General features: G+C 31.1%; 2 protein-coding genes across 2 annotated transcripts; both read left to right on the top strand.

Moving 5' to 3' along the window:
• Positions 1 to 2,083: 2,083 nt before the first annotated feature.
• Positions 2,084 to 18,204, top strand: LOC113394676 (uncharacterized). The gene is made up of 11 exons (XM_026632075.2): positions 2,084 to 2,362; positions 8,383 to 8,636; positions 9,435 to 9,589; positions 10,904 to 11,103; positions 11,335 to 11,860; positions 12,157 to 12,312; positions 14,395 to 14,591; positions 15,021 to 15,184; positions 16,435 to 16,638; positions 17,049 to 17,216; positions 17,642 to 18,204. Exons 2-11 carry the CDS (start codon positions 8,540 to 8,542, stop codon positions 18,070 to 18,072), a joined length of 2,298 nt encoding a protein of 765 aa, XP_026487860.2. The 5' UTR covers positions 2,084 to 2,362; positions 8,383 to 8,539; the 3' UTR covers positions 18,073 to 18,204.
• A 2,100-nt stretch (positions 18,205 to 20,304) lies between these two features.
• LOC113394684 (probable serine/threonine-protein kinase DDB_G0278845) lies at positions 20,305 to 22,484 on the top strand. The gene is made up of 3 exons (XM_064216408.1): positions 20,305 to 20,927; positions 21,014 to 22,048; positions 22,328 to 22,484. Exons 1-3 carry the CDS (start codon positions 20,305 to 20,307, stop codon positions 22,482 to 22,484), a joined length of 1,815 nt encoding a protein of 604 aa, XP_064072478.1.
• The last annotated feature ends 4,747 nt before the right edge of the window (positions 22,485 to 27,231 follow it).

Raw genomic sequence — 27,231 nt, 5'->3', positions numbered from 1 at the left:
CGTTGACTATTTATTAGAGTATTCATAACATATCACAATAGTGAAGAGCATTTATATTTATGTATGAAGATGTTTCTTATATAATGATGCAATTTTTTTAAATCATTCTTAATTAAATTTCATTTTATAAAATCACAGGAAATAATAGATATTCAATAAAGCAAATCCATTTTTTAGTATACTTATTGTTTGAATTAAATTAATAGGAAATTATATAGAGATGTAGATTGCAGATTCTATACATGGCCACTTGTTTTCTTGGACGTTGTCTGCACCAAATCATCATTAAAAGTGTAGCTGCTCCAAAAAAAGGATTGATACACTAATAGCCTGAAAAATATATTTATTTTATTTTAATATGATTACACTAAAGAAAAATAGTTAATTAATAATAGTGAAATCAATGAATATAACAAAAAAAGTATAGTATTTTAATTGTTTTTGAAAATACTCATGAAACAATATACGTATAACAATTAAATCTTCTGTTTAAATATTTAATTCTCTACTTTAAAGCAATTTAATGATATTATGATACTAAATTATATTCTTTTACACAATTATAATTTATTTTCAATGTAATTAAATAACGTGTTAGGCCATTTAAAAATAAATTTTAAATTTAGACTTACCTTGCGTTTGTATCATATTTAAAATAAATTAATATTTATTATTCATTTCTTCTTCACATGTTAACACAAATACTTATTAAACTTTTTTCTCAAGGCAAAGGCAATTCTCAAGAAATTATGTTAGTTTAAAATACGCATAATTTTCACCGCAGAATTCAATTTCGTTGCTTTTTATTGTTATAAAAGCCTATCATAACAGTTGTAGCTAGTCTTCAAGTATAATATTGCCTCACATGCTTAATAGTTAATTTTCAAAATAAAGTTTCACTGACTCTCACCTAAAAGAAGTGAGTTCAAAATCGATAAGAAATTAACGAAAACGTCAATTTACATGCGTAAATCTGTCAAAAGTGTAACTCGTACTACCAAAATGTCGAAAACCGAAGTCGATAAATTTATTTATAAAAACTCGTATTACCGATTTTAGTTCCTCTCCGTTTTCGCTTGGGGCGCTGATAGGTTTTGTATTGAAGAAAACCGAAAGTAAAATACTTTATAGTTAACTATCAAACTCGTACTACGTAAAATAACGGTTTCATGGATACTTTTGGCTCTATAGTAGCAGTTTAGTTCACAAGTCTCCTTAGTATTATTAAAATCAAATGAACAATAATTAAACAAGCTTTATTATAATATTATTTATAAAGATGTTATAAAAACCATTATCATACTTAAGACTAATGCACAGATACGCGGAATATCCTAATTATACAATTAAATGATTAGTTTTGATATAGCAATAGCTCCTTAGCTATTGTCGCTCGAAAATATTTACTTTGCAATATAATTATGTGACACATTAAAACCGTGTATGTTCATATTTTAAAACGTATTTCGTAGGAAGTTTATATATGTACTTAAACTTTGATTTAAAATAATAAGCTTTGATATTAATAATATCAGGATGATATTAAGATTTTTATAAATTCAAAATACATGAAATTATAAGTCGTGATAAAAAATAGTGCTCTTACTTTTTTGTAATAATACAGGTTAGTCTTGTATAAGGACTCGCAATCCAAGTGTTTTATTTATAAATTTGCAAAATGTATATTCATGAAGTTAACTCTTATATTTTTATTTTTGAAAGCACAGACATTCTATCTGGCATATATTTTTTTTACGCCAGTGCCAATTTTAAAATTATATCTCTATTTCTATATATTAAGAAATCTGCCTATTTCATATACAACTGTTATTTGTATGCTATAAACTCAATATACTCCTTCATAAATCTATTGACTGCACTAAAGTAGTATAAACTAAATTCTTTACAAACAAACATTAGCATCGTTTTTTACTCTACCAATACCAAAAAATATTACCATTGTATAGATTATAGGTATTTTTTTAGTTGTAGGATCAGGCTGAACCTTAGTTCATTTGTAAAATGCTTGGAGTTCATATTAGTACCAAAGTGAATAACATTACTGACATTAGTTCTTCTTGGGAATGGTGGGAAGTGTATAGGGTTGCGGTTGCGCCAGTGTCGCGCAAATCTCTATCGACCGGGCACGCGTGTATGTTCATGTAGAGGCGGGCTTGTTTTGCACGGCAGAAATCAGTGTTTCAATTAATAAATTGAAAAAAAAAACTACATAGTAAGAATTGTGCATTTTGTAAAATGAGCAAGTTTTTTTAACAGCCGGTGTTTATAAGAACGCAACAATACAAGTTTACAGTGAAGTTTATCTTTACGATAAGTTTTATTTTTTTAATTTGCAACCACGGTGAGTGCCATTTTATATTCTTTTTACGAGTTATTACGTTTCAATTGAACTCTGTGTATTAAAATATATATATATATATATATAAATTTATTTTATTGATTAATATTTAATATTAAAAGAGATTTGTGGAATGTAAAATATATCAAAGGTAACTTCGAAAATCACAGGCTTCACATATAAAAAAAATATGGATTAATATTTATTACCTTGTTCGAACAAGGGCGAACTTATTTTCAAACATGTTACAATAATATATTTTTGTGTCATTGTTGAGGACTTATTAAAACAAATATTTAATTAAGAATAGCAAATATATGTTTTATTCGATATATTAAAATGCATTAATTGGACATAGGTTTAGTCGAGTAATCTAGGAATATTACAAAATGTAGGTAAAAATTAAGACATGATACACTGCCATTTAGCATGCAACAATCTCTTCCGGAGAACCTTTGATGAGATTAAATAAATAAATGCTGCGTGCATAAAGTGTCTATATGAACTACTGTATATGCATAAACTTAGATATATACATATATCGTTATTTACTATTAAAAAACCATTTATATACATTCATTAAAACAAACATAAAAAGATGTTTAATATCTATGTATATAATTAATTTTATACTCATGCAATTGTCGACATTTCAAAGTTTCTGCAAATAAGCTGTAGTCTAAAGTTGTAGGTCGTCTGCACATTAGTGAAAGGTAAAAGATGATTCTTCAAATTTCGACGAATTCCTAACTAAACAGGAAAATAAGCTGATATTGTGACGTAAAACCTATATGGAATTTCTTATCAGGTTTTGTTGAATTAATATTCAAGTCTCCTAAAGACTTTCTAATTGTCGATACCTTTCATTCAATGTAGAGACATCAAAATCAAGAACAAATTCTGAGCAGAAATTAAAAATTCTCATCAATTTTTAAAGTTCGAAGATAAAAAAAATCATAAATTAGCTTGTGATCTAATACGTTTATAACATTTTTGGACCTACAATTGGTATGATCGGAAAGCGAAATCATACGACACAATTAGAGGTCAACATTCAAAGATTCATCTTGAAGATCATGTCTACATGTTGAGATTAAAGTGCCGTTCTTTTTATATTCAATGTATTTTATTGTTTGTTGTTTTTGTATGGTCTCTTAATTTTATGCAGTGCTTAAATCGGAACCCATGCAGGTAGAAAAATATATTTGTTTGCATCATATCGTTTCAATACATTATGAATTTCCGAAGGAATTAAAAATAAAACTAGAGATTTTACGTTTTAAATACTCTACAGATATTTTAATATTTTTATTGTATTAATCCAGGCCAATTATTTTTAGAACTATATTACTACGAAGCATGTATGGAAAATATTGTGAAGAAAATAATTTGTTACGTTATTTTCTTAATAGGTTTTTATTAATACTGAATATAAATTATAAAAATAAACGGTTTGAGAGTATAACATTGTAGTTATATTGTAGGAATATGTAAATATCAAAGATATTTGCAATAAGATTGTTTTGCCACAAAGGTCTTCTTTGTATAATATAAATATATTATGTAAATGAAAATACGTTGTATTCAAATAAAATAGTCCTAAAATAAGGCGCGTTTTTATAATTTTGTACTAATAGGTAATTGTGAAAGCATAGATCTTTTCGTACTGCAAATCGTGCACAAGTACCACTTACTTTAACCACAATAGTTAAGTCATAATGCCAATGCCGGAGAGAAATACGCCGGTTCAAGACCTTTCATGGCGGCATAACACTAACAGACCTATAAATATACTATAACGAGTCTTGCAGATCTCAAAACTTTGTTGTTGTAATGTAAGCAAGTCAAATTAACTTTAATTTTATTTAATAGGGGTTTCACTAAAAATACCAATGCCATACAAAAGTAGGAACAGAAAACACATTTAAGTAACTCATTTAATTTGAGACATAAGACAGAAAAGGAATGAGCTCAGCTTTAAACTACTTTCCACACATTTCTCAGTACTATTACGGCCACCAAAATTTAAATACAAAATTTATAATAGAAATATACTTTAGATTGTTTGTTTGTTTAGAACAAAAATATTGAGCTCACTAAAAACCGCATCACACATATTCATGGACTTTCCGGCCGTAAGATTAATGATTTCAAATGATTTGATCTTAAAATGCATAAGTGGTGCATATTTTAGGTGCTAATTTGAGATAAACCAGTTTGATTTGTTTGAATATGAATATAACCTTGAATTTTTAAAGAAATAACAACTATAAAAAATTGTACCAAATCTCGGTCACAAACAGGAAAATAAAAAATAAAAAAACTATTGCAATGGAGTGCACAGAAGAAAATATGTGGCAATATAATTAGAATTACAACATTTAAAATCTCCTAAGCCATCCCGGCCCTATATAAATCCTCTATGTAATATGTAATACAGTAGAACCTCGATTAACCGAACTCTGTCTTAGTTAATCCGAAAGCTTAATTATCCGAACGTTTGTGCGTTGCAGTTGTTCGTCAAATAAGAATTGACTATTTAATAAAAAAAGAAATATAAAAATAGTATTTGATTTTTTAAATTGCTTTATATTATATTGTTTTATTAATTAATATTTTAATATATGTTAAATTTTAATAGACTGTCTACTGTTTTTTATGTGAAAAAGTGTTTTTTTTGTTTGATCTTTTCCAAAGTACCCACATTCGATTATCTTAACTTTTGATTATCCGAATTAGTCTCGGTCCTAATTAGTTCGGATAATCGAGGATAATCTACTGTATATTAAAATTTTACCACTTATAATGTGTTGAGGCATTTCGATAGAAAATATATTTATAGCTCAATGTTTGAAATTAGAACGGCTTAATTGTAATCTGTATGAAAACAATTTTACACAAATCAGTTATTTCTAATACAATTAGATTAGTTCTTGTTTTGATATTATATACATATATTAAAGTAAAATATATGTAAATATAATTATTTAATTTAAATTAAAAAATATTTAAATTTTTAGTGAAGAGGAAAACAAACAGCTTATGTTAAACAAATGCCGATGCTTATTGTTTATAAATATTTATAACCTGTATTTATCAATAATAAATTATTGTGAATAGTCGACAAGTATGCTATTAATTCACAGTAAACCCGTAAAACAGTAAATTTTTAAATTATCTTTAAATTAATATTTACATATAAAAATACTGTAATAATATTAATGATAATATTATTAACACAGACACACACTGTATTTTCATCATATTTTTGATTTATATAATTTATCTCTGAAAAACAAAAATTGGCTACCCATAGTGAATGAGATGGGTGAACTGCGCTATTGACTGTTTTTCATTGGTCCTTCGAGCCGGATCGCTGTGAACCGAAACATGGGAACGAGATGATGTGTGCTCGTATTGAGAAATAATTTCCTTCTATATATATTCTATGTAATATAATAGTTTATATGAATATTATCATATATTTTAATACAGTAATGATTTTAACTGTTGAGCTTGGTATTTTGATTAACATCTGAGTTTATGATTTTAACAATGAATATTATATTTTAGTCGATAGTTATGAAATCTTTTCGCTTAGGTCATCTACATAACTTACGCAATGAGCAACATAAATGACATTGTTATAACAAGTTTTTCTCATAGTTATGTCTTCGTTGTATTAATAAAATAATTGTTCCTCAAGTAAAAGGAATATATGTTGCGCAACATTAAGACTATAATTCCAATTATTCGAATTGATAAGTTCATTAATTATGTAATTTTTTTTAACTATAAACATCGTTTGATGAAATTCCTAGAAGATAATCTATATAGGTATTTAAAAGCGAAATACCACTCACTGATTGATTCATTACGAAATCTCAGAAACTATAACACCTATATACTTGAAAATTGGCAGGTAGGTTACTTATAGGGTGTAGACATCTGCTGATTTAAATTTCCTTAACAGATTTTACAAAACTCTACCCCTAAGGGGGTAAAACGGGGGTTGTAAGTTTGTGTTTTATAAATTTCGCGAGAGTAAAGTCACAGGTTCAGTATACATCGGCATAGTGTGCCGTTTTAACTCATATTTTTAACAATTTTTGATCAAATTGATTTAGATTTCTAAAGTATCTTCAATTAATAATAATAAGGGTACATTTACAAGCAAACTTATTATTTTATTATGTTTATAGTAATTGATGTACACTATTGTTTATTGTTAACACTTTATGTTGAAAAGAAAGACATTTCAAGATAATGATGATTTTTTTGTTTTTACTCTGTTAGAAATTACATATTATGCAAGTAAGGAGTTTTCGATGACATGAATAGACATAGATTTCTCTCCTTTGTTTGTGGAAGAAAATATATTGCGCTGACCTTAAATAAATGAAGGTCTAGTAATTTCTCAAATAAATTACATTATATTTTGGGCTAATATATCCATCACAGGTAACTTTAAATAGCAAGTTTTGTATGAAAAAAACTACTAAAAACTTTGTCTGATATACGGAAATCAATTTTAAGCTATAACTATGAGAGAGTTACTCATGGACAAACATAGATATTTTCTGCAAATCGGTAATTTATATACTGTCGAAAAAATGTAAAATCAATCTTTGGGTGAAAATTACTGGGTTAAAATTGTACTTAAATGTACCTACTGATACATACTTCTGTACATGTATCAATGGCATGAAATGAATACTACTAAAACTATTGCAATTTAGTCTTTATTACTACAGCCATAAAGGTTACACGAAATAAAGTGAGTAGTCGGATATATACGTGTCTTTTGTTCACTATTTAGTTATGAAACGAGGAGCTATTGTGTTCGATCAGTGGGTCTTTAAAGTTCACAACTGTGAATGTATGACTCGACATTCAGTCGAGTTTTTAAATCTCTGGCTATTGAACTCAATGTAAAATCCATAGCATGTTAATCAATTACATAATTAAAAGAATATTGTTTGCCATTATTTTAACGGAACAGTGTGTACATAAAACTTAGTTAAATATTTGTCTTCCTCTTATCAGATAAGATGTGTACTGTCGTAATATGTTCATGTTGATTTTTTGTTCTTAGTAGATAAGTATTTAGATCAATACGTGCCATGAAATTGTTACGTTTATCTTAATTAACGAAAACCGATCACAATTTATAGGTACACAGTCTGCACGTTAAAATCCTTTGAATGGCGTTTTGAAATTAATAACTAAGTTATTTGAAAACATATACAAGCAAAATGTATTTATTCAACTTAATAAAACGATGTAGGTACTACATATAATGTTAACATAACATTGCCATAAGTTCGATGGCAGCACAGTCGTACTGTAATCCGAATACAATATATACTTACAATGTTTCCAATCCGTTTGTGGTTGGTTCAAATCGACTTCCTAGATTTGTTTACATACTGATTTGATTTTTAGTTACATAAACGACTCACATTTATATATTAAAATACATATTAATTCAATAGATATCTGTTGACTATAAAGTAACAAAATAATCAAGAAAATTTAATGTTGGTCATACAAAAACAATAATTATAAAGAACGAATTTAACTTATTACGTGATAAATCTTAGTCATCTTTATGAAATCCTTCATAAAAAAATGTACAATATCTACATTCTCATTTAGTTCCAAATCGATGTTGTTTTCAACAACGCAGTGATATGGAAAATATGGGAGTGTTTTAGGTATTACTTTTACTGATAGAAAATTATATAGTTTCTTGCGTGACGCTAATTATTGTTTACAAAATGATAGCGTTTCAGTTTGACTGGCCGAACATCCCATATTTATCTTTGATGGCATAAGTTAATATAATATTGCCATTACAAGATAATTTGCTTCGAAAAAATTTTTTCTTTATGAAATACGCAGCCAATATTGCTCATTCATAGACAAAGACATAAATACGGTTCCCTCATAAATATAAATATTTTAATAGTTTTCATTTATTTAATCATAAATTACGTCACTTATATTTGGTTATTTTTCAGATATTTGTATATGCTGCATACTTCCATGCATCAAGAACATTGTATGGAGTGCATATATGTAGGAGGGCGATCTAAAAGTTTTCCCACGAAGGACTTCACCCTCGTGAGGAAATCATCAACACTTTATCTTTGGCTGTAATTCTAACCCGATAGCAAAATGCAGTTCATTCGGGCTTTCTTCAAACGGATCACAGATGACCTCAAGCAGAAAAAATTAATACCGCTAAAAATATTGTTTTTTGTGCACGCCTCCAGTAAGTATTAACCACGTACATTTGTCTATCATTGACGAATAATATTGACATTTTGATTTAAGTCTTATAGAGGTCAGCGGGTAAACCAAGTCTCGTAGATTGAATAACAAGATATATTGAATTACTCACCTTAGCAATAAGCTTATTACAAATATTTGTTAAAAAATTATGCTCACATACAACATATACATATATATATATATATGTGTTTTGTACATAATCGTAATGAGAAATGTACGATTGTAAAATATATCGTTAGATAATGGTTAAAAAAATACAATATACAAGATAAAAGTATAATGCTAATAAAACGATATGGAATAATGCATCTACCGAGAAAAGCAAATGAAAAATTTTGCAGTTTTTTTTTCAAATTTTCGATACGTTTACTTTTAGCTTTTCTATAATTTATATATTAAAAGAAACATCGATTAATAATCTTAAAATTAGTAATCTTAAAATAATAGAAGCCTTGTGTAAGCCCATACCATTAAATACATTCTACCGCCAAGCAGCAATATTTAGTATTTATACCGAGAAATTCTGGGTTGAAGGATGACTTAGCCCGTGTCACTATGCACAAGGGACAACACTTTAGTTCCCAAGGTTGGTGGGACATTGACGATGTAAGGGATTATATTTCATACAGCGCCAATGGCTACCAGGTTCCTATCTATTTTAAATATGAAAAACATATGTCTACGAGACTTTACTTAGCCCTTATCTGTGTTTCAGGAAAAACTTTCGGAGGCTTAGTGGTATAAATTTATTTTTCTAACAAATTAATATTATTTTCAGCTTTATTCGTATTATACCCGTATTTGACCATTCATATGCGGGAGCTGGGTATTAACGTGGAAGAGACGGCCATCATGTCAGCCGTGACCCCAGTCATCTCAATAGTAATGCCGCCGCTCGCTGGCATGGTTGCTGATAAAATCGGAAATTTTAGGGTTTGTTTTTTTATTTAGTATGCATATCACTCTTCAAATACACTTTTGGCATAATGCAAGTTATCACAAAATTTGTTTAATATGTATATAGAATAAGCATTTATCACAAAATTAATTTAATTGAATTCATTAGGATAATGGATAAATGAATGTACGTGCTTTATATGAAATTATGAATACACGGTTGTTGTTAATTCTATAGCTTTATATATCTGTTTTTTCTATAGCTAATAAATCTGTAGCTTTTAGATATCGCAAAATCATAACATTTACCTTTCGTAGTTTGTTCCTGTAAAGATAGCTTTTTTAATTGTTTGTTATAGAAAAATATAAAAAACTACTCACTTAATATAAAAAAATATGATATTATATAATGTTTGACTCACTATGTACTTTAAATAAAACAAAAACAAAGATGTTATAAGCATGTATATATTCTGTTGAGTGAAAGAGCAAGTGACCTCTATCATGCAATATATTTATGTTTTGCAATGCTTAATTAAATGAAGCTAATCTTCAATGTCCGTAACGCAAATTACATCCAATTCTGGTTACAATAACCTTTACCTTGTATTGTGTCGGTATTGTGAACGCTCGTCCTATGCTTATACGTAGGTAAGTGCTTGCGTCACGACGCAGGCCGCTTGTGCCGGATGCGCTTCTACATTTATTGGTTACCCACGTTGGCTCGGGATTATTGCTTTTGTGAGCGTCCGTTACGATGACGTAATATTTTGTTAGTTTTATAATTGTATAATCAAATGTAAAACACGATTCGATTATTTTATTAGAGATTTATATGTCAATAAATCTTATATTATGAATTGTTTATAAAATCTAAGCGTTCCATGAAGCTATGAAGCGTTTTATAATTTTAATGGATGTTTGATTATAATGATAATTATACTGCACCACGATACACATGATAAAAAACAACTTACGTTTATTCTAAGAATATTCACGGTGTTTGCACACTAAACCGTGCTTAGAATGTTTGCCGTCATTGTTGCCATCCAATATTGCGGCAATTGCGGCAAAAAATGTCCGCTTAATCATTTATGTTGATCATTCTTCTTAAATACTTCATCCTGTTTTTCTCTAAGCCTTTAATTTGCTCGATGTGTTTATGTTTTCCTTGGTTTGTATTCGGTTAAACTTAACATTAAGATTATGTAATAAAAAGTTCAGATTTAATTGATTTTGCAATGACATTTCAATTTACGTTTTCAAATTTTATAGTTTTGTTTGGCATTGTTGTAATACATTTCATAACTCTACGAATACCAATAACAAATTATTTTTATTTCTTTTTAGTTACTCCTAGCTCTGTCCTCGGGGTTGGGTGGAGTGTCAGCACTGTTACTGCTGGCGGTGCCCGTTGGACGTATTGTTATTACATTTCCTACAGCTGTAGACCTGCTCGCCTCTTGCGATGGATCTGCACTACATTTACAACAAGTACGCGACTATCCTTGTCAGCCTCTCCATCCATATGCGTATGACATTAATCTTACGTAAGTATACAGTTGTATTAATTATTAAGACAATAGTGTCATATGTTTATGAGTTCGTCATTAAAAAATTATAAAATGCTTTTTTCTTCTTCTTCTTTAGTCTTTACTGAAAATAATATATTCTATGTTGAAAACTTAACTTATCAAAGTTTTATTGTAAATAAAGCAATAAGGAAAATCTTTCATGAATTTCAAATGGCTCTAATGTGTCACATGTCTTTGTTATTACAGGGTTTTATCATGCGGATTTGTTTGTAAATTGCCATCTGAAGCTACAGTACAAGAAATAGACACTATTGTCCATGCGAACTCATACGACGTGCATTTTAAATCACAATATGAGTCACAGCGTCTTGTGTATCGCAATACGATTTCGACATCGTTAACTCACAGAGAGAGACCAATGAAAGATCATAGCACTTCGCGTGTCCTTACAAATGATCCTTATTTTAATTCCACGGCATCAAAAGTAGGCGATAAAAATATATTTTTTCCCGTTCCTCAACTGTACGAAATAGATTGCTCATATGAAGGGTCGAATGCAACGTGTAAATTTGAAAAGGAGGATTTCATAAACGATTCTATTGAAGAGACCAAAGAGAAGCTATTTCGAGTTAGGATCTCACCCAATGCTCAAAAAGATTCGAATGAAGTTCGAAATTATTGGGTCAACGCTGTATCATCAAGTAATACGTCACAATCAGATGAAGACTATGACGGTATCGATACCACATCTTGTAAGGATAGTTTTACTCAGGTAAAACAATATTTTATTTTAAAAGCGGATGTAAGCTGTATGGTTTGTGTTCTTATGTACCAGTTGATAGTCGTCACGTAATAATTTACATAACCCTTCTCCGCCGAGTGTTTTGCCTTTCACGAAGTTCACAAAGATTTATGACCTGCTTTTGTCCTCAATTTAAATGTATGTTATTTTTCTCGTTTTAATGTTCTTTAAAGTGGACCCTGGGAATTTTTTGTTTTATGAAAAACGTACCCAAAAATTACTTTGACAATTTTAAAGAGCATTGTGTAAGATCAGATTTTTCATAGGATCTCGGAGAATCGATATGGGTGAAAGCAGGTTCACAACGTCTGACGGAGTGTATAGCGGCTTGTGCGGCCTCAGCTCCCAGAAAGAGTCTGTGTGATAACCGACAGCAGCAGTTAGAACTCGACCCTTCGTTTACCTTCTGGACTTACTTAGCTGTAAGTTTTCGTTATATGAATCACATTTAAATTAATTTAAATATTCTATGTATGACTAAAGTCAGCTCGTGCTGTTGTTACTTAGACGATGGAAAAACTATTTAAAAGAAATTGAGATAGTCCATGATTTCAAATGAATTGTTGAACATAACTTTACTTTGAGAATATGTCATTTCCAATAAATAGTTATCAATACCAAAATTAAATTGAATGCATTTGAAAGAGTACAAGTTTATTTCTTTAAGCAATGTCTGTGTATGCAAATTGAGTAGTGGATCCATTGATAGGAAGATTGCCGGCTAATCGCCACTAACAGGGTAATGACGAACTTGATACGCGCCAGCGTGACCCATTGCCACCGTCTCACCGTCCTCATTCGACGACATCAAACCGAACACTACCGGTTTTTTATGTTTAACTATAAATAAATGCGTTTGCGTAAACGGATCGGAAGATTTTTAGTATTTCTTAATGTTTCACTGCGAATGTTTAAAAACAAACAATTAGCTACTTATATGTTATGTACAAATGTAGAAATTTAATATTAAAACTATCTATTAAGAGACAATATTATTATTTTAATGTTGAAGGTGTTCCTATTTTGTTCAAAATAAGTTATTCTTCCAATTAGCATATAGTGTAGTATATATATATTTATTTTATGATGTGCATAGGCGGTCGGCAAATGGGCCACCTGTTGATATGTGATCACCACCGCCTATAGACATTGGCGATGTAAGAAATATTAAACATTCCTTGCAGCGTCAATGCGCCACCAACCCTGGGAACTAAGATATGTCCCTTATGCCTCTTACACTGGCATACTAACTTTTCAAACCGGAACACAAAAGTATCTTATGAATGATGGTATCTACCCAGGCGGGTAGGGACAAACTACTATATAATATTATAATATAATACAAAGACTAAGTGAATAACTTAATAATTATTATTTATTTTCTAAAATAACTCAGAATTTTCACTCGCATTGGAAGTTAATGTCACTAAAAAGCTCGTCGGTTATAATAAGATCTCACTAAATTTTATAAATGTACCTACTCTTAGAGACACTACGTCGACCTTGTCCCCAATATATAAGTGGTATGATGTGAGTATATCACGACTTATGTACCTTTTACTGACATCTGAGTGACTTCTACTAAGCTAGTACCTACTTAGTACTAATTTACGGGCAAGAATCGGCAAATTTCCCGATTGACTATTATAATTATAACATTACCGAATACGTGATTACGATTTAACAAATTATATACAGTAACTTATTTAGACGTTGTTTGCATAAACGTTTCGCGGGTTATAACAATATACGTAGGATTGTATCGAAACAATCGCGTGTCCCACGTCTTCGATCGAATTGAATAGTTGTTAATAATGCAGCCTTCAGTATATTGACATGTATTTCGATGTGTATTTCAACATGCTGTACCTTGATTATGATTACTTAACTTAGACATTACAAAGAAAATATATAGTTCTAGTGAAATACAACAAGTTATGTATATAGGTATTCTGTTAGATTCCTGGGCGTTTACCGGCGTAGTAGTAATCTTAACCTTTGCGAAGACACGGTATTCTTGAAGTTTGTTTTAATGTAGTTACAATTTCTCATACTTATTAATAATTACAACATTGCAGTTTGAGGAATGCAAAGTTCGTTTGACGAAACATTTTTATCACGATGCGGAGGCGTGCTGGTTTAACTTAAGTAATGACTTTTTTTTACTAAGCTAATGTACAAACTATATATTTAGGATTTGTCGAACGAATGAAAAAACGCCAATTAGAATTGGTGCGTGGTCATTTTTGTGTGTTCAATATTTCTATTTTAAAAGTTATAGTGTAGTTTATTTATATAGTCACAACAGTACGAGGAATTATTATTTGCAAGTAGAAAAACCTATAAATGGAAGTTATCGGCCTAGATGGCTACGGCTAGTTGACTATATTTGACTTAAACATACCAGTAAAACAACTTGTACTAGTTGGAAAAGTAATCGATCTTCAATTCTTACCGTGTAAAAGTGTATTAGACTAAGTATAGATCTTATACGTACTTTATAGGTTCGTGTATTTATTGGTATCATCGGTGGGACAGCGTTCGCTATGTTCGAAGGCGCTGTTATTGCAATTGTAAGGGATCAGAGAGCGGACTATGGCCTCCAAAGACTCTACGGTAGCATTGGCGGTATGATCTCTTCGCCTCTCTCCGGATTACTCATCGACTATGCGAGTAGGGGCAAGGGTTATACGGACTTCAGGTATTTTGAAAGCAATTTTTAATTTAACGTTATAAAATAAATCTTATACGATTAAACAATTTACCGTCGACTTTTTAAGTATTTTATACGTCCACGTGTCGTATGTCCGATTGAGTGGCGACTTTGTACAATTGGTCAGGTGTGAAGGTGTCTGTCATAGTACAATTAAGGTACAATACGGGAATATAGGATAATCCTTCTCAAAAAAAGTGGCATTGAAACGCATGCCTTCCATTATTTTTATTGTACATATTTATTTATGTAATCATAACATGGACGTGTTTGTTAAATTTAACATCATTGTTACGATACAGATTGTTCTTATCGATCCTTGATATGTCTATATCCGGGCACGTAAGCGATCCGTTACGTGCTATAGAATTACATAAACTTATCATATATCAAAAATTATTACATGTTTATTTGCAGACCAGCTTTTTATTTGTATGCAGTTTTGAAAGTTGTTTCTGGTGTTTTGATGTTGAGCATCGACCTTGAGTTTAAACAACCCGCACAGAATCTCCTAGAAGATGTTATATCAGTATTTCGTAATGTTGAAATAGTGGCATTGTTTATAGCATGCTTTATTATGGGTAAGCGCTACTATTAGTCTATATGTCTAGTTTTTAGCCATTTCGAACGAGAGTTGATTAATTGAAGTAATTTATTGGAATTGCTTGTCGAAATTTTAATAATATTTTAAGATTTTTAATAAATTCAATTTATTTCGTTATATTTATGTAGGTCCTTAACTATGAAATTGCATATTTTTAAGACTGGCTAGTGGGAAGATTAATTATTATACCTACTTAGGAATTCAGTTTTAAAAATAATCTCAGAATAAAGCCATGAAATTTCTCCTAAGAAAAGAATTGTTAATTTTTTTCCCTCATTATTTTATATTGCTATTTCTCTGGCTATAAAAAAATTTCGAATACGAGGCTCGCCGTGGCATCAAAGCAGCACAGGCGGCATATCAACAACGTATTCCATATACGCAGGTACCGCAAGTGAACACACAGTGGGTTTGATCGCTTCCGTTCTGGAAATTTATATCTCGAACAATGAACCTCATATATTAACGTAGACGAAAACAATGAATTGAAAGCCATAGTGAAAGTAGACTCATTCCAAACCATTTAATTTGACAGCAAGGCTGCTCAACAAAGTTTTAAAACGTTAGTGATTCATTTACATTAAACTGGAAAGATAAAAAATCTCATATACATATATATAGGGTAAGATTGCCTTAACTTATTGCAAAGAAACACATATAACACATAAACAAACACATAAACAATCTGATTAAACATGTCCCAAATGCAAATCGAGTCAAATGAAGCTGCTTGTATGGAGAGCCTGTGCATTGTTAATTACAGCTTCTTAACATTTTTGGATCTGATACGTCAATTAAAGGTGTACTTTGAGAATTGTAAATGCTGATAGACATGTTCATTGTTAATCAACCGAGAATTGTGAACTACTGTACTCCGTTCTTTTTTAAAAATTACAGGAGAAATGAAGAAATTAAAGGACTGTTTATTTTTGTCATCCAGTCTATTACCTACCAGACCTTGCATTGACTTCTTTTATTTAGAATTTGGAAAAAGTTCTCCTCTGAATATCTATCGCACAGAACTTTCCTTGAAATGGCAGAGCCAATAATTGCCAATAACTTATTTAACACATATTTCTCATTAAGATTTGAGTTTTTCTATATGAAACGCCAATTTCATAGATAAGGACTTCATATTATGTAAAATGTAATAAAACTGTAAAATATTTAAATAACAACTTATTGTAGAAATTATGTTTTTGAGTGAGGTTTGTTTAATAATTATAGGCACTGCGTGGGGCTACATCGAGAGTTTCCTATTCTGGTTGCTCCAAGATCTTGGCGCATCCCGCTCTCTGATGGGTATCACGATAACAGTGGGAGGAATCGCTGGCTTGCCTCTACTCGTACTTTCTGGACCAATTATTAACAAACTTGGACATGCCAATGTTCTATTTATTGGTTTTGTTTTCTACGCAATCAGGCTTATGGGTAAGTTTAAGTTAATTATATTTTTTATGCAAAAATGGTCGTGGCGTTGTTATTCATGTTTATAGTTAATTATTGTTGTACCAAATAATGTCTTTTTAATGTCCTTGCACATGATTGCTAGGCAGGTTGCATATTTGGATTGTAAACAAAATAATATTAGATTAGCATAGAATACTGCTACTCTCGTTTGATATAGATGATCCCTAAATTGTACCTTTAGGCTCATCTATCACCAAGAAAATCATCTTTTTGCAATCTTTTTTTTCTTGTTTGTATGCCAGGCTTGTATTTTGTTATTTATTTCAGGAAATGCAACATAATTCATTAATTTAATGTTGAAATTGAAGGCTCATCTTACTTTGTATAATTTATAAGTGTTAATTATGTATATAATAAAAAAATTCTTACAGGTTACTCACTAATCTACAACCCGTGGCTATGCTTAATCTTTGAGGCACTAGAATCTGTGACGTCATCTCTATCTTTCACGGCAGCTGTGACGTATGCGGCGAGACTTTCTTCCACCACAACGGATACGTCCGTTCAAGGGTTATTGGGAGGACTGTACTATGGAGTCGGTGAGTACTAAGTATATATAGAAAGAATTAGAAGTATTTTCCAAATCGTTATTGTTATATTATGAACTACACGAGTGTGCGTGAGATGGGCTACATTTGTAACTGGAAAAAGTTCACAAAGTATTGTCGTGACCGATTTTATACTTGATTAATGATAATAATTTATGGTAGTGTTCAGTACGCCAGAAGGTACAATAGTTTATCTAGTAATATAGACATAAACGAAATGAGAGATCTAGTTTGATGATAACACAAGCGTCAATAAATTAAAAAAATATATATTACCCTTGATTTGAACCAGTTAATCATTGGATTTGATTAAATATTTAAAAATGATAAGTACCTATATTACATAAAAATATACAATTAAACTAAATTATTATTTTTTGGTTTTTATACATAATGGTTTCGTTTGTCATTTTCAGGTAAAGGTTCCGGCAGTTTAATAGGCGGTTATTTGATGAAGTTTTTCGGAACAAGACCTACGTATCAACTCTTCGCTGCAGCAACTTTTATTACCGGTTGCTTCTATTACCTTTTTAATAAATTTTACATAGGTAAGAGTGCTATGGGTGATGAAAACGATATATGCAAAAAGAAACCAACGACTGTAGACGTTGAAAATCAAGATGCCATAAATAAAGACACAGAGAAAGCTAACACGCCACTAGATGCCGTTAGTAAGTCTGATCTCAATAAGAACTCGGTTACTGAAGTACCTAAAGCATTAAATCCACAAGTCAAACTACCATCCGACAGTGCAGATGGCAGCAGCGACTCTGGGTTTGATAATCCAGCATATAACGAAAATGATAATGTTACTTCTGCCAATGACACGAAAAAGGACGAAAAATAATGTTTAATATTGGTGATAAATAGTTTATTTATATAGATTACAAATTAAGTTAATATATGTTAAGTTATATTATAATATATTGTATAAATTGTATATGAGAGTATTTATAAATAAATAATAATTTGTTGGTTCCTATTTTTTTAACTGAACTATTTTTTAAACTTTTACATATTTTAGAGATACTAAGAATTATATAACAGCGTTTCTACATCTTAACTTCTAACTAATCATAAATAAATTTCGGTGCTCATTTGCCGAATCGCAGCGCAAAAAACAAATTGCAGCCAATCGATTTACAAGATTTTAATAAAATATTGTAAAATATTTCTAATCATATTAGAAATATTTTACAACATAACAACTGGTCCAGTAACAGCGGACAGTAGCTAGCAGTGCCACCTAGTGTGCATCTGTGTAAAGCTTACGTGGACGTGTTATGCGATAAGTTCCGCCAGATATGTGCCCAGTGGCGCCAGTCGTTTCAAACAAGCAGGAGATGCAATGAGTAACTACTCCAGATTTAGGCGATCTAGGTACCTGTATGTAAAAGAATATGACATTAAAATAAAGCCAATGCTCCCTTAGCTAGACTAGTCCAATAATGACACTGTCTCCGACGAGAAAGGACGTACCCGGCTTGTATGAATTTCAAAGAGCTAACTGAGGAGCTTCATTGAAAAAATATTATTCAATTAAGCTCCTGACTTTGCACTTTGAAATCATTATTTTACTAAATAAATACATGAAGCTAGGTTACCTGCTCAAAATATACACTGCCGTGAAGAACTCTGGGAAGAACTCGGTCGTAATTCCTTTTTACGGATTATAGAAAAAAAGATGTACAAACCATATTCACTGCAGGTGAACATGGCTTGTACATCTTTTTTTTAAAGGACTTATTAAAAGTAATTCATATTATTCCATACAAAAACTATCTTAATTTCAGAGGTAATAAAATTGTCATATGAAGCGTTAGTTGCTGAATTCGTTTTTACTGGTTTTAGTGCTCTACATAGAGCTTATTCAAATTGATTAGAAATATGATAAATATTTTAGCTATAATAATTTTAATTATTTAGAAGGCCGAGATGACCTAGTTGTAATAGTTGAATAGTAACCAATGATTGGCAATTCAGAGCCAGGCAAGTACCAATGAATTTTCATGTTACAAACTATGAAGTGTTCTTTTTTGGTGCTTGAGGTGAAGGAAAACATCATGAGGAAATCTGCATGTGTCGGTCTGCCACATGTGTATTATTTGATTATTATATGTACTATTTATAACAACGTATGACGATACTGACGTCCTCCTGAACGATATCGGTCACGGCGACTAATTTTATTAGACGAGTCACGACGAGAGTCGTAATTTCTCTGTTAAACTGCGCTGGAGATATTGTAGTGCAGAAGTATGCAAACCGAAATGCACTCTCTATTCCCTTAATCCCATTATCCGTTAGGCTTTAAACTCAGGACATCAGCATCTGTGTAGTCGTATAAGCCAGCCATTAGACTAATGAGGAAGTCAATGTAGAGTAATTGGAATTAGAATTAAGATATAATTGAATATAAACTAACGCTGAACTCTTTTTGCTTAATTTGAAATTGCTATTGTTTTTAAGAATATTTTTTCTTCTTAATTTTGTATGAAACCGGTTGAAAAACGATGGCTTTAGAATTCAAAATCAAATAAAATTTAATAATAAAAAAAATCAATAGATTCGATTGGTATGTTCAGAAAAATCGTGGGCGTTCGTTATCTCCGTCTGAAATTATCACAAAATATTTTCTACAAATATGTGACACTTTCTACAGATAGACTTGTGCGTGACATTGATTATCCTGCTAATAGTGTAAATTGTAACTAGAATCGGGTCATCTCAATCGTGCTTCAGACGTTCTACATACTACAGTACCGCTACAAATTATCACTATTTCTTCCAACTTGACAATTCCAAAACCAATGCATATGGGTGTCTTTAATTATATTCACCATTTTGTTATCGGTGTTCGAGTAGAACAGATATCGCGTGCAAACACAAATGTGTCATTAGTTTAACCATGAAATCAAAAGCAGTATTTTTTATTTTATTTGTGTATTTTTGTAAAGTTGATGTGAACGCTTTAAGTTTCCCTGGACCTCGAGTGTATGTTGTTACTCCATCATCGCGATCGGTACGAAAAGATGAAAATAAAATAGCACCATTCTACTATCATAATTGGATGAGAAGAATGGACTCGGAGCAAAACGTTACCACTACTACGACACCGGCACCAACAGTGAAGACACCTGATTTGATATTTGCGGAATTTGAATCTGATGGAAGTCAAAAATCAATAAGAAAATTACTAGAAAAAGAGAAAATAGCAAAAACGTCAACAATGAGCCCTATTTATGTACCCGATGATGAAGAAAATAAAGTTACTCGTGTTGTAAACTATGGCTTACCGGTAAATCTATATAAACACGATACCCCAAATAACGATGATTCCACCGAAAAATCTACTCATCCTTTTATGTTCGATAACGATTATTATAATAATGTGCATGAGCCAGTATATTTGCCTTCTACAACGCAATCAACGACCAAAGCTACAACAACAACGACTACCAAAGAATCACCCGTTAATATTGAAAATATATGGCATATAATTGATGACGAAAAGCTAAATCAGTATTCTGGAAATTGGCAAGAAGTACAAGTTAACTCAAAAGAAGAGAATGCAAAGAATAATAATGAAAATGATGAGAACACATATGATAATCAAAATCAATTAGAAGATGAAGGACATCGTCAAAATAACGAAGACCAGAGTGATGAAGTAAAGATAGACGAAAATTTTGCTTTACCGGGGTAATCAGTTTTAATTTATATATTAACATTAAAGTTTGTACATTATTTTAAATATTAATACTAAAGTGCATTTTTCTTTTTTATAGTTTTGCTACAAATCCAGGTAGTGGAGCCGAAAATGAATCAAGAGCTATAAGAACTGAACCTAACATAAGATTTCCATATGTCAATCTTAAACCATTCCAAATGAAACCATCAAAAAAGCCGTCATATCAAAATTTATCAAACAGCAAGAAAAATAGTAATTTATTAACCAACTTGGATAATTTCTCCGATTTGAAACATCCAGTGAGAGGAGAAGCTCAAGATATTAATCCTATAAATTCACTTATTGACCGTTATAATCCAGCTCAACCATACTTACCACAACCTAGTTATGGTAGTAAAATATCTAAGCAATCTAGTCCCGTTTATGCTCCTCCAAAAGCCACTGCTAATTTAGTTCCTCCACCACTTCCGCCTTCCAAAGCTAGCGATGACGATTTCCCTGCTCCAGTTAGCTACGATTCGTTTCCTCCCTATGCACCATCTGGTCCAAGTTATAACCAAGTAGTATCACCCCCGCCTTCACCAACACCGTCGGTTTCTGTTGATTCGCCATTTTTAAATACTCCTGATAGCTCAATGACATCTGATGCGAGTGACAGTGACGACATACCAATGATGGACTTAGGATACCGTTACAAGCCACCATCGAATAAAGAAAATAGTGATGATAATTCAATGGCAAATATGGGTTATGAATACAAACCACCTTCACCACCTGTTCCACAATTCTTTCCAACTGTTCCACCGGCACCGAAACCTTTTGCAGGCTATACATATAATAAACCTAGTATGATTGCTGATCTTGCTCCAATGGTTGTAGCAGACAAACCTGAAGTTCAAGGGTATCATTATACCAAACCAGAATCATCAAAACCACCGACTGACTATATGCCACAAAGCTACGATTCTCATCCTCCTTATAGTCATGACGATTTGCCACAACACGGTCATAATTCCGACTACCCTGACTTGATATTCCAAAAACCACATGATGATATGAAAGGCGGTGACATGAAGGATCATGATATTGGAATGATGCCACCGTCACCACAATCCGATATGAAACCAGATACGTATGGACCTTCAATGAATGATCACGGTTTTCCAGTTGATTTTCCAACAGATTTCAAATTTCATCATGACTTTGACGATCACGACCATGACCATTATCATTATCATCACGATACAACAACGTCGACCACAGAAACGCCCCGTGTTAATAGATTCAGTTACTATTATTTAGGGAAAAAATTGTACTATCTGCCTTTGTATTTTAGTGTTTACTTTATAATATATGTAGGGGCTTTGATAATTAAGGCCGTACTGCGTCACAAGATCGTATATCCTAATAGTTGGAGACCAAACACTACGACAGCAACGTTCTTTTCAAAGAGATCCGTTGATGAGTTCACGTCAAATGAAAACTTACACGAACTTACGAGTAAAGTAACTCATGCAATCGCAACGGCTGCAGAGAAGTACATGAGCGGTAAAAATAAAAAAGTATAACAATATTTGTATTAAATACGGTTAATGTATATATTATTATTTAATTATAAGTAGAATATTTTTTAGTTGATGTAATATGTTGGGAACTGGACATATTTAAACCATTGCTCAATTATAATAATTTATAAATTTAAATATTTGTTCATTATCACAACATTGTTATTATTCAATAAACTTTTAATTATTATTATAACGCTGTGTATTTATTTACTCCATATTTATTTTAATGGCACTAATGGTTGTACACATTATTTTTTACTGTCTTACGATATAAACTAGGAATAGTAAGAATACTAATATCCTCTGGGGTCAGTGCGGTGTGTTTTTCTCTTCCATTAGTCTTTATGTTTAGTTATATTCTCCTTACACATGTCAAGCCCACATAGTCGGAAAGCTATGGTTTATTTTCGTTATTGCTCTTTTAAATATATTGGCATTTTCGCGAACAATCGTCTAGTAATATGATATTTTTCTTACATAGCGAAAAAATACGACTTCTTATAATATTCTTTTTCTGATCTACGTATGTGGAAAAATTAGGTTAAAATTTCTAGGAAATTTAGTATACAGTTAAATAAAACTATAAATCGGCTTCTTACCAAGGCAACGCATACGTTGCCTTAATATTATTTTATAAAATAATGTTATTAATAATGTTATTTTATAAAATAACGTCATAACGTTATTTTATAAAATAACATCATACGTTGCGAGAGAGTATTACATAAATCGTTGTTTAAAGTTAGAATTAATACTCACGCAAGCTTCTAATTATTTACCTTATAATATTAATATAATTATATTTGGATTTACATGAACACAATATTGCGATATATACATATATATTTTAATTACGACAGCTTACTAGGCCAAGATGTATAAAGGCAGTATGTAGATTATAGGTATGTATTTTGTAATACATATTTAGCTCCGGCTCGGATTTAGGGAAGAGAAACGGGGGCTTAAGCCTCGGGCCGTCACAAAGATGTCGACCTATTTAGAGGTAAAAATATAACACTTGTTTTAAGCATTCATTGTTATGGCGCTTTTCTGTATGTGTATGCTATTTACAGTGTAGAATTACATTGGTTCGGAAAGTAGATTTTACCGAGAAGAACCGGCAACAAACTCAATAGTACTCTTTTCCACCATTTTAATTAGTGTATGTGTCAGTAAAGTACTATTAAATTTATATATATCCTGACTAGAAACCAACAAATAAGTTCACGCTTTTTATCATTAATGTAATCTTGTATTGAGTAATATGCCTTATTCATCTTATTTGGCATGAGCTTTAAATATTTTAATAGGCCAAATTGAAAATAACTGTAGAATCCTATTATAGAAACGAATACCGTACCCAAGGAAGGGTGTATTTACTTTGGAAACTACGTGTTATTAGTTTACCTTTCCTCATCGTGTCTATATTGATTGTCACCGTCACCGCAAAAAGATCTATATTATTATGAATATACATAATATTGTTGTAAACAAGGGATATGGCACATATCATGTGGTATGCGGAATATTGGTACACAAACAATATATTTGACGGCGCATGCGTAGCGCCATATGTTGAATTACGTCGGAACTAGATTTGACAACTTCTCGTCACTGTCAAAATCTAGCGGAGCGTCGTGTGGATGGTTAGCGCACACATAATGGCGGCATTCAACTGGGAAGAGAAACCGTCATTGTAAATTCACCACAAATACGACGAATCGCTATTGTTCCGTGTAATCTACGATAGTTTTTGTTAATTTCGATTCATTTGTATGACAAAAAAGTGAATATTGAGACTATTCATTTGATTTTTGGACTAAACACTGATTTTAATTTTATTTGAAGAAGTATATTGATTATACAATTGATTTTGACGTTTTATCTTGTTATTCAATTGCATCTAGAAGTCATAAATCATGGCTAATCCTGACAAAGGTGATCTCTCGCCTTTATATTTACATGATAATAGCTTAAGTTCGCTTCTTGGCCCACGTGCTTACGTAATTTTAAAGGTAATTTTTCGCATAATCCTAGTTTTCCTCCTTCGCCTCCATATTTATTTATATATATTATTATTATTATTTTTAATAATATAGCGGCCACCCATTTCTCAATCTGTTAAATTGTGAAATGGGCCCTGACGCTAAGTGGTCACAACCGCCCACAGAATACCAATGGAGGAAATTGTGCCTGTAGTTACATTGGCCCAAGCCCAGACGGGCTTGCAAATAACCCTATCTTCAGTCTTTGATTCTGCCTTTAACTCAGTACACACATAAGCCTAAATGCTGATTTCCATATTTCTGACTCCAGAAATGACGTTTTACATTCCTGATTTAAACAAATTAGGTGATGAATTATGAAAAAACTTCCATGAGGAAGTCCCGTACAAAATTTCATCTTGTTAGAACAACCGGCTTAGATTATGCATTGTATGGCAGTCAGTCATTATAAAATGTTATTATGTACTAATACGTTTTTTAAATCATGAAATACTTTGATGAATTAAAACAGACCCATTTCTATGTAGTTTTGGCGATTCTTTGGGTCTCGTCAAATGACCTAATTTTTAATTATAGTTTTCTTACGTATATTATATTTATATAAATTCCTAGTAAATATTAACATGTAAACAACAATATAACAATAAAATACAACTGATATCAATTTTAAGAAATTGGTATTAAAACCTATTTTGAAAATGTTATTAGTTAGTTGAGAACTTTCACCACCAGATACCATCATAAAAAAATGACGATCCGAGAAGAATAGATAATGCCTTATTACTAAATTGCGTCTATATTTTATCATTGACATCAATTAAATCTTTTATAAAGAAACATTAATAAATAAATTACTCAACAGGTACAGGTACTCAACACAAACTGTATCACTACCTATTATAAAAGAGCGGCGTCTATCTGTCCGTAAATTTATTACATTAGGACATTCAACTAAAATGAATTTATGATTTCTAATAAAAGAGGAACTACTGTGTTTTTTCCGCTTTTTTCTCGTTAAATCTAATTCAAATTTAAATCTAATTTATATCTTAATTCAGTTAAGGTAAATTTTAAAATAAAATGTAAACATAAGTCCTGAGTTTAATACTTTATAATTATTCGTATATAGCCTTAAAAGTTCTGAACCATATTTTGCAAGAACACACATTCTTAATGGGAAATGGTCAAAGAAACCCTGAATTTAAAATACTTATTTTAAACGATACCCACTCGACTCCCTGAGCGCATTTTTCCCTCACTTCATGTTTACGTCTTGGGTGAAAGCAGTTACGTGATTATAAACCGAAATCAAAGTACTATTACTCATAGTTTACTAATAAGTATATAAAAAATCCAATTGAATGTTTTTTTTATAAAATACGAAATGTGTTTTTAATAGCGATATAAACAAGTATATTAATTTATAACGGAAAAAAAACTTAACTCGAAATTACAATTAAATATCTGAAAATTAGGTTTTATAATAATAATGCTAATAATAATGCAATTCGTCGTTGCGCCTGCAAAAGTCGCTATCGTTATTTCAATACGCACGTACTGTAAAAACAGTTTTGTGATAACTTCAATAATTTTAAGTTATCACAAAACTGTAAATAACGATTAAAACGGCATTAAAATCTAAAAATAAGAAAAAAACACACGGCGACTTTTGCAGGAACAACGATGAATTGGGCTATTTGTAATTTTGGAGTGATACTATTTTGTATTTCAGTTATTATTTAATAATTTATAATTAATTATTTAGTTTCAACCTATTTAAATCGTCGCAGAAGAAAATATAACACAAAAAGTAATCCAATAATATAAACAATTAACTTTTTTGCAAAAGTTATCTAGCAAATTTATTAATAAAACATCTCATATATACAATATGCAAATCAAAACTATATCTTATTCCCATTGTCTGGAAAAACCTTTTTTTCACTCAGATTCCATTGAGATAGGCTTCGGCACAGATTGAAGGTACTTGTAACGTATTCGCGGCCTCCTAACGGAATTACAATGGTGGCCTCTCCCGTGCTGTGCTGCACCAGCTTGGATATATCCAGTCATAGAGTTGTAATTCCTGCTTATAATGAGTATGAGAGGTTTTCCAGCGCAGTTGCAGCAAAATCCTCTAGCAGTCACGTTTTTCCCTATATAAGGTACAATAATTCGATAAATAAAATAATATTTTTATAAGTTAAGTTTTGAATTTTAATATTATTGCCGATAATTTGAATACGTCTCTGAAGGCCCATGAAATGGGATATACTCGTATCTTATTTTTATTACGCTTGCTTTTACCATTAGACAAGACAAATGCAAATAATTATTATAACTAATAAATAAAAAAAAAACAATTTATAAGACTAAGTTTATATATGGGGCGCAGGATCACAGATTCATTTTTACAGATGATTTTCGGGGCATTGAAGTAAGCGCTACCAATTTTTCATATTGAAGATGTCTTATAAACCAATAATTGTATCAATGCATGTATCCTGGATTCTAACCTTGGGAGGGCCTGGCTGGTCCCACACGTTAATTGTAGTGGATTTAAAACCAGAACTGGCATAAAATTATCGTCCAGAGAAAAGAGGTAGTATGTTTTTCTCATAGGTATAATTCGGCATCAGGATCGCTACTTCTTAGTTAAAAACTAAAATGTCTCTTCAATTAACGATGAACATAGCCTATAATCTTTTCAATTGTGAAAATTCGTGAACTAAACTGAACTG

The sequence above is a fragment of the Vanessa tameamea genome, chromosome 2, assembly GCF_037043105.1.
Source record: "Vanessa tameamea isolate UH-Manoa-2023 chromosome 2, ilVanTame1 primary haplotype, whole genome shotgun sequence".
Taxonomy (NCBI): domain Eukaryota; kingdom Metazoa; phylum Arthropoda; class Insecta; order Lepidoptera; family Nymphalidae; genus Vanessa; species Vanessa tameamea.
This window is presented reverse-complemented; position numbering and strand designations above follow the sequence as displayed.

Excerpts from the sequence above, each read along its gene's own strand:
- LOC113394676 (XM_026632075.2), top strand. The coding sequence starts at position 8,540 with ATGCAGTTCATTCGGGCTTTCTTCAAACGGATCACAGATGACCTCAAG. Across the intron at positions 11,104-11,334 it reads GCGTATGACATTAATCTTAC|GGTTTTATCATGCGGATTTG; the intron begins GTAAGTATACAG and ends TTGTTATTACAG. Across the intron at positions 16,639-17,048 it reads CTACGCAATCAGGCTTATGG|GTTACTCACTAATCTACAAC; the intron begins GTAAGTTTAAGT and ends AAATTCTTACAG.
- LOC113394684 (XM_064216408.1), top strand. The coding sequence starts at position 20,305 with ATGGACTCGGAGCAAAACGTTACCACTACTACGACACCGGCACCAACA. Across the intron at positions 20,928-21,013 it reads GAAAATTTTGCTTTACCGGG|TTTTGCTACAAATCCAGGTA; the intron begins GTAATCAGTTTT and ends TCTTTTTTATAG. Across the intron at positions 22,049-22,327 it reads TCCGATATGAAACCAGATAC|TTGGAGACCAAACACTACGA; the intron begins GTATGGACCTTC and ends ATATCCTAATAG.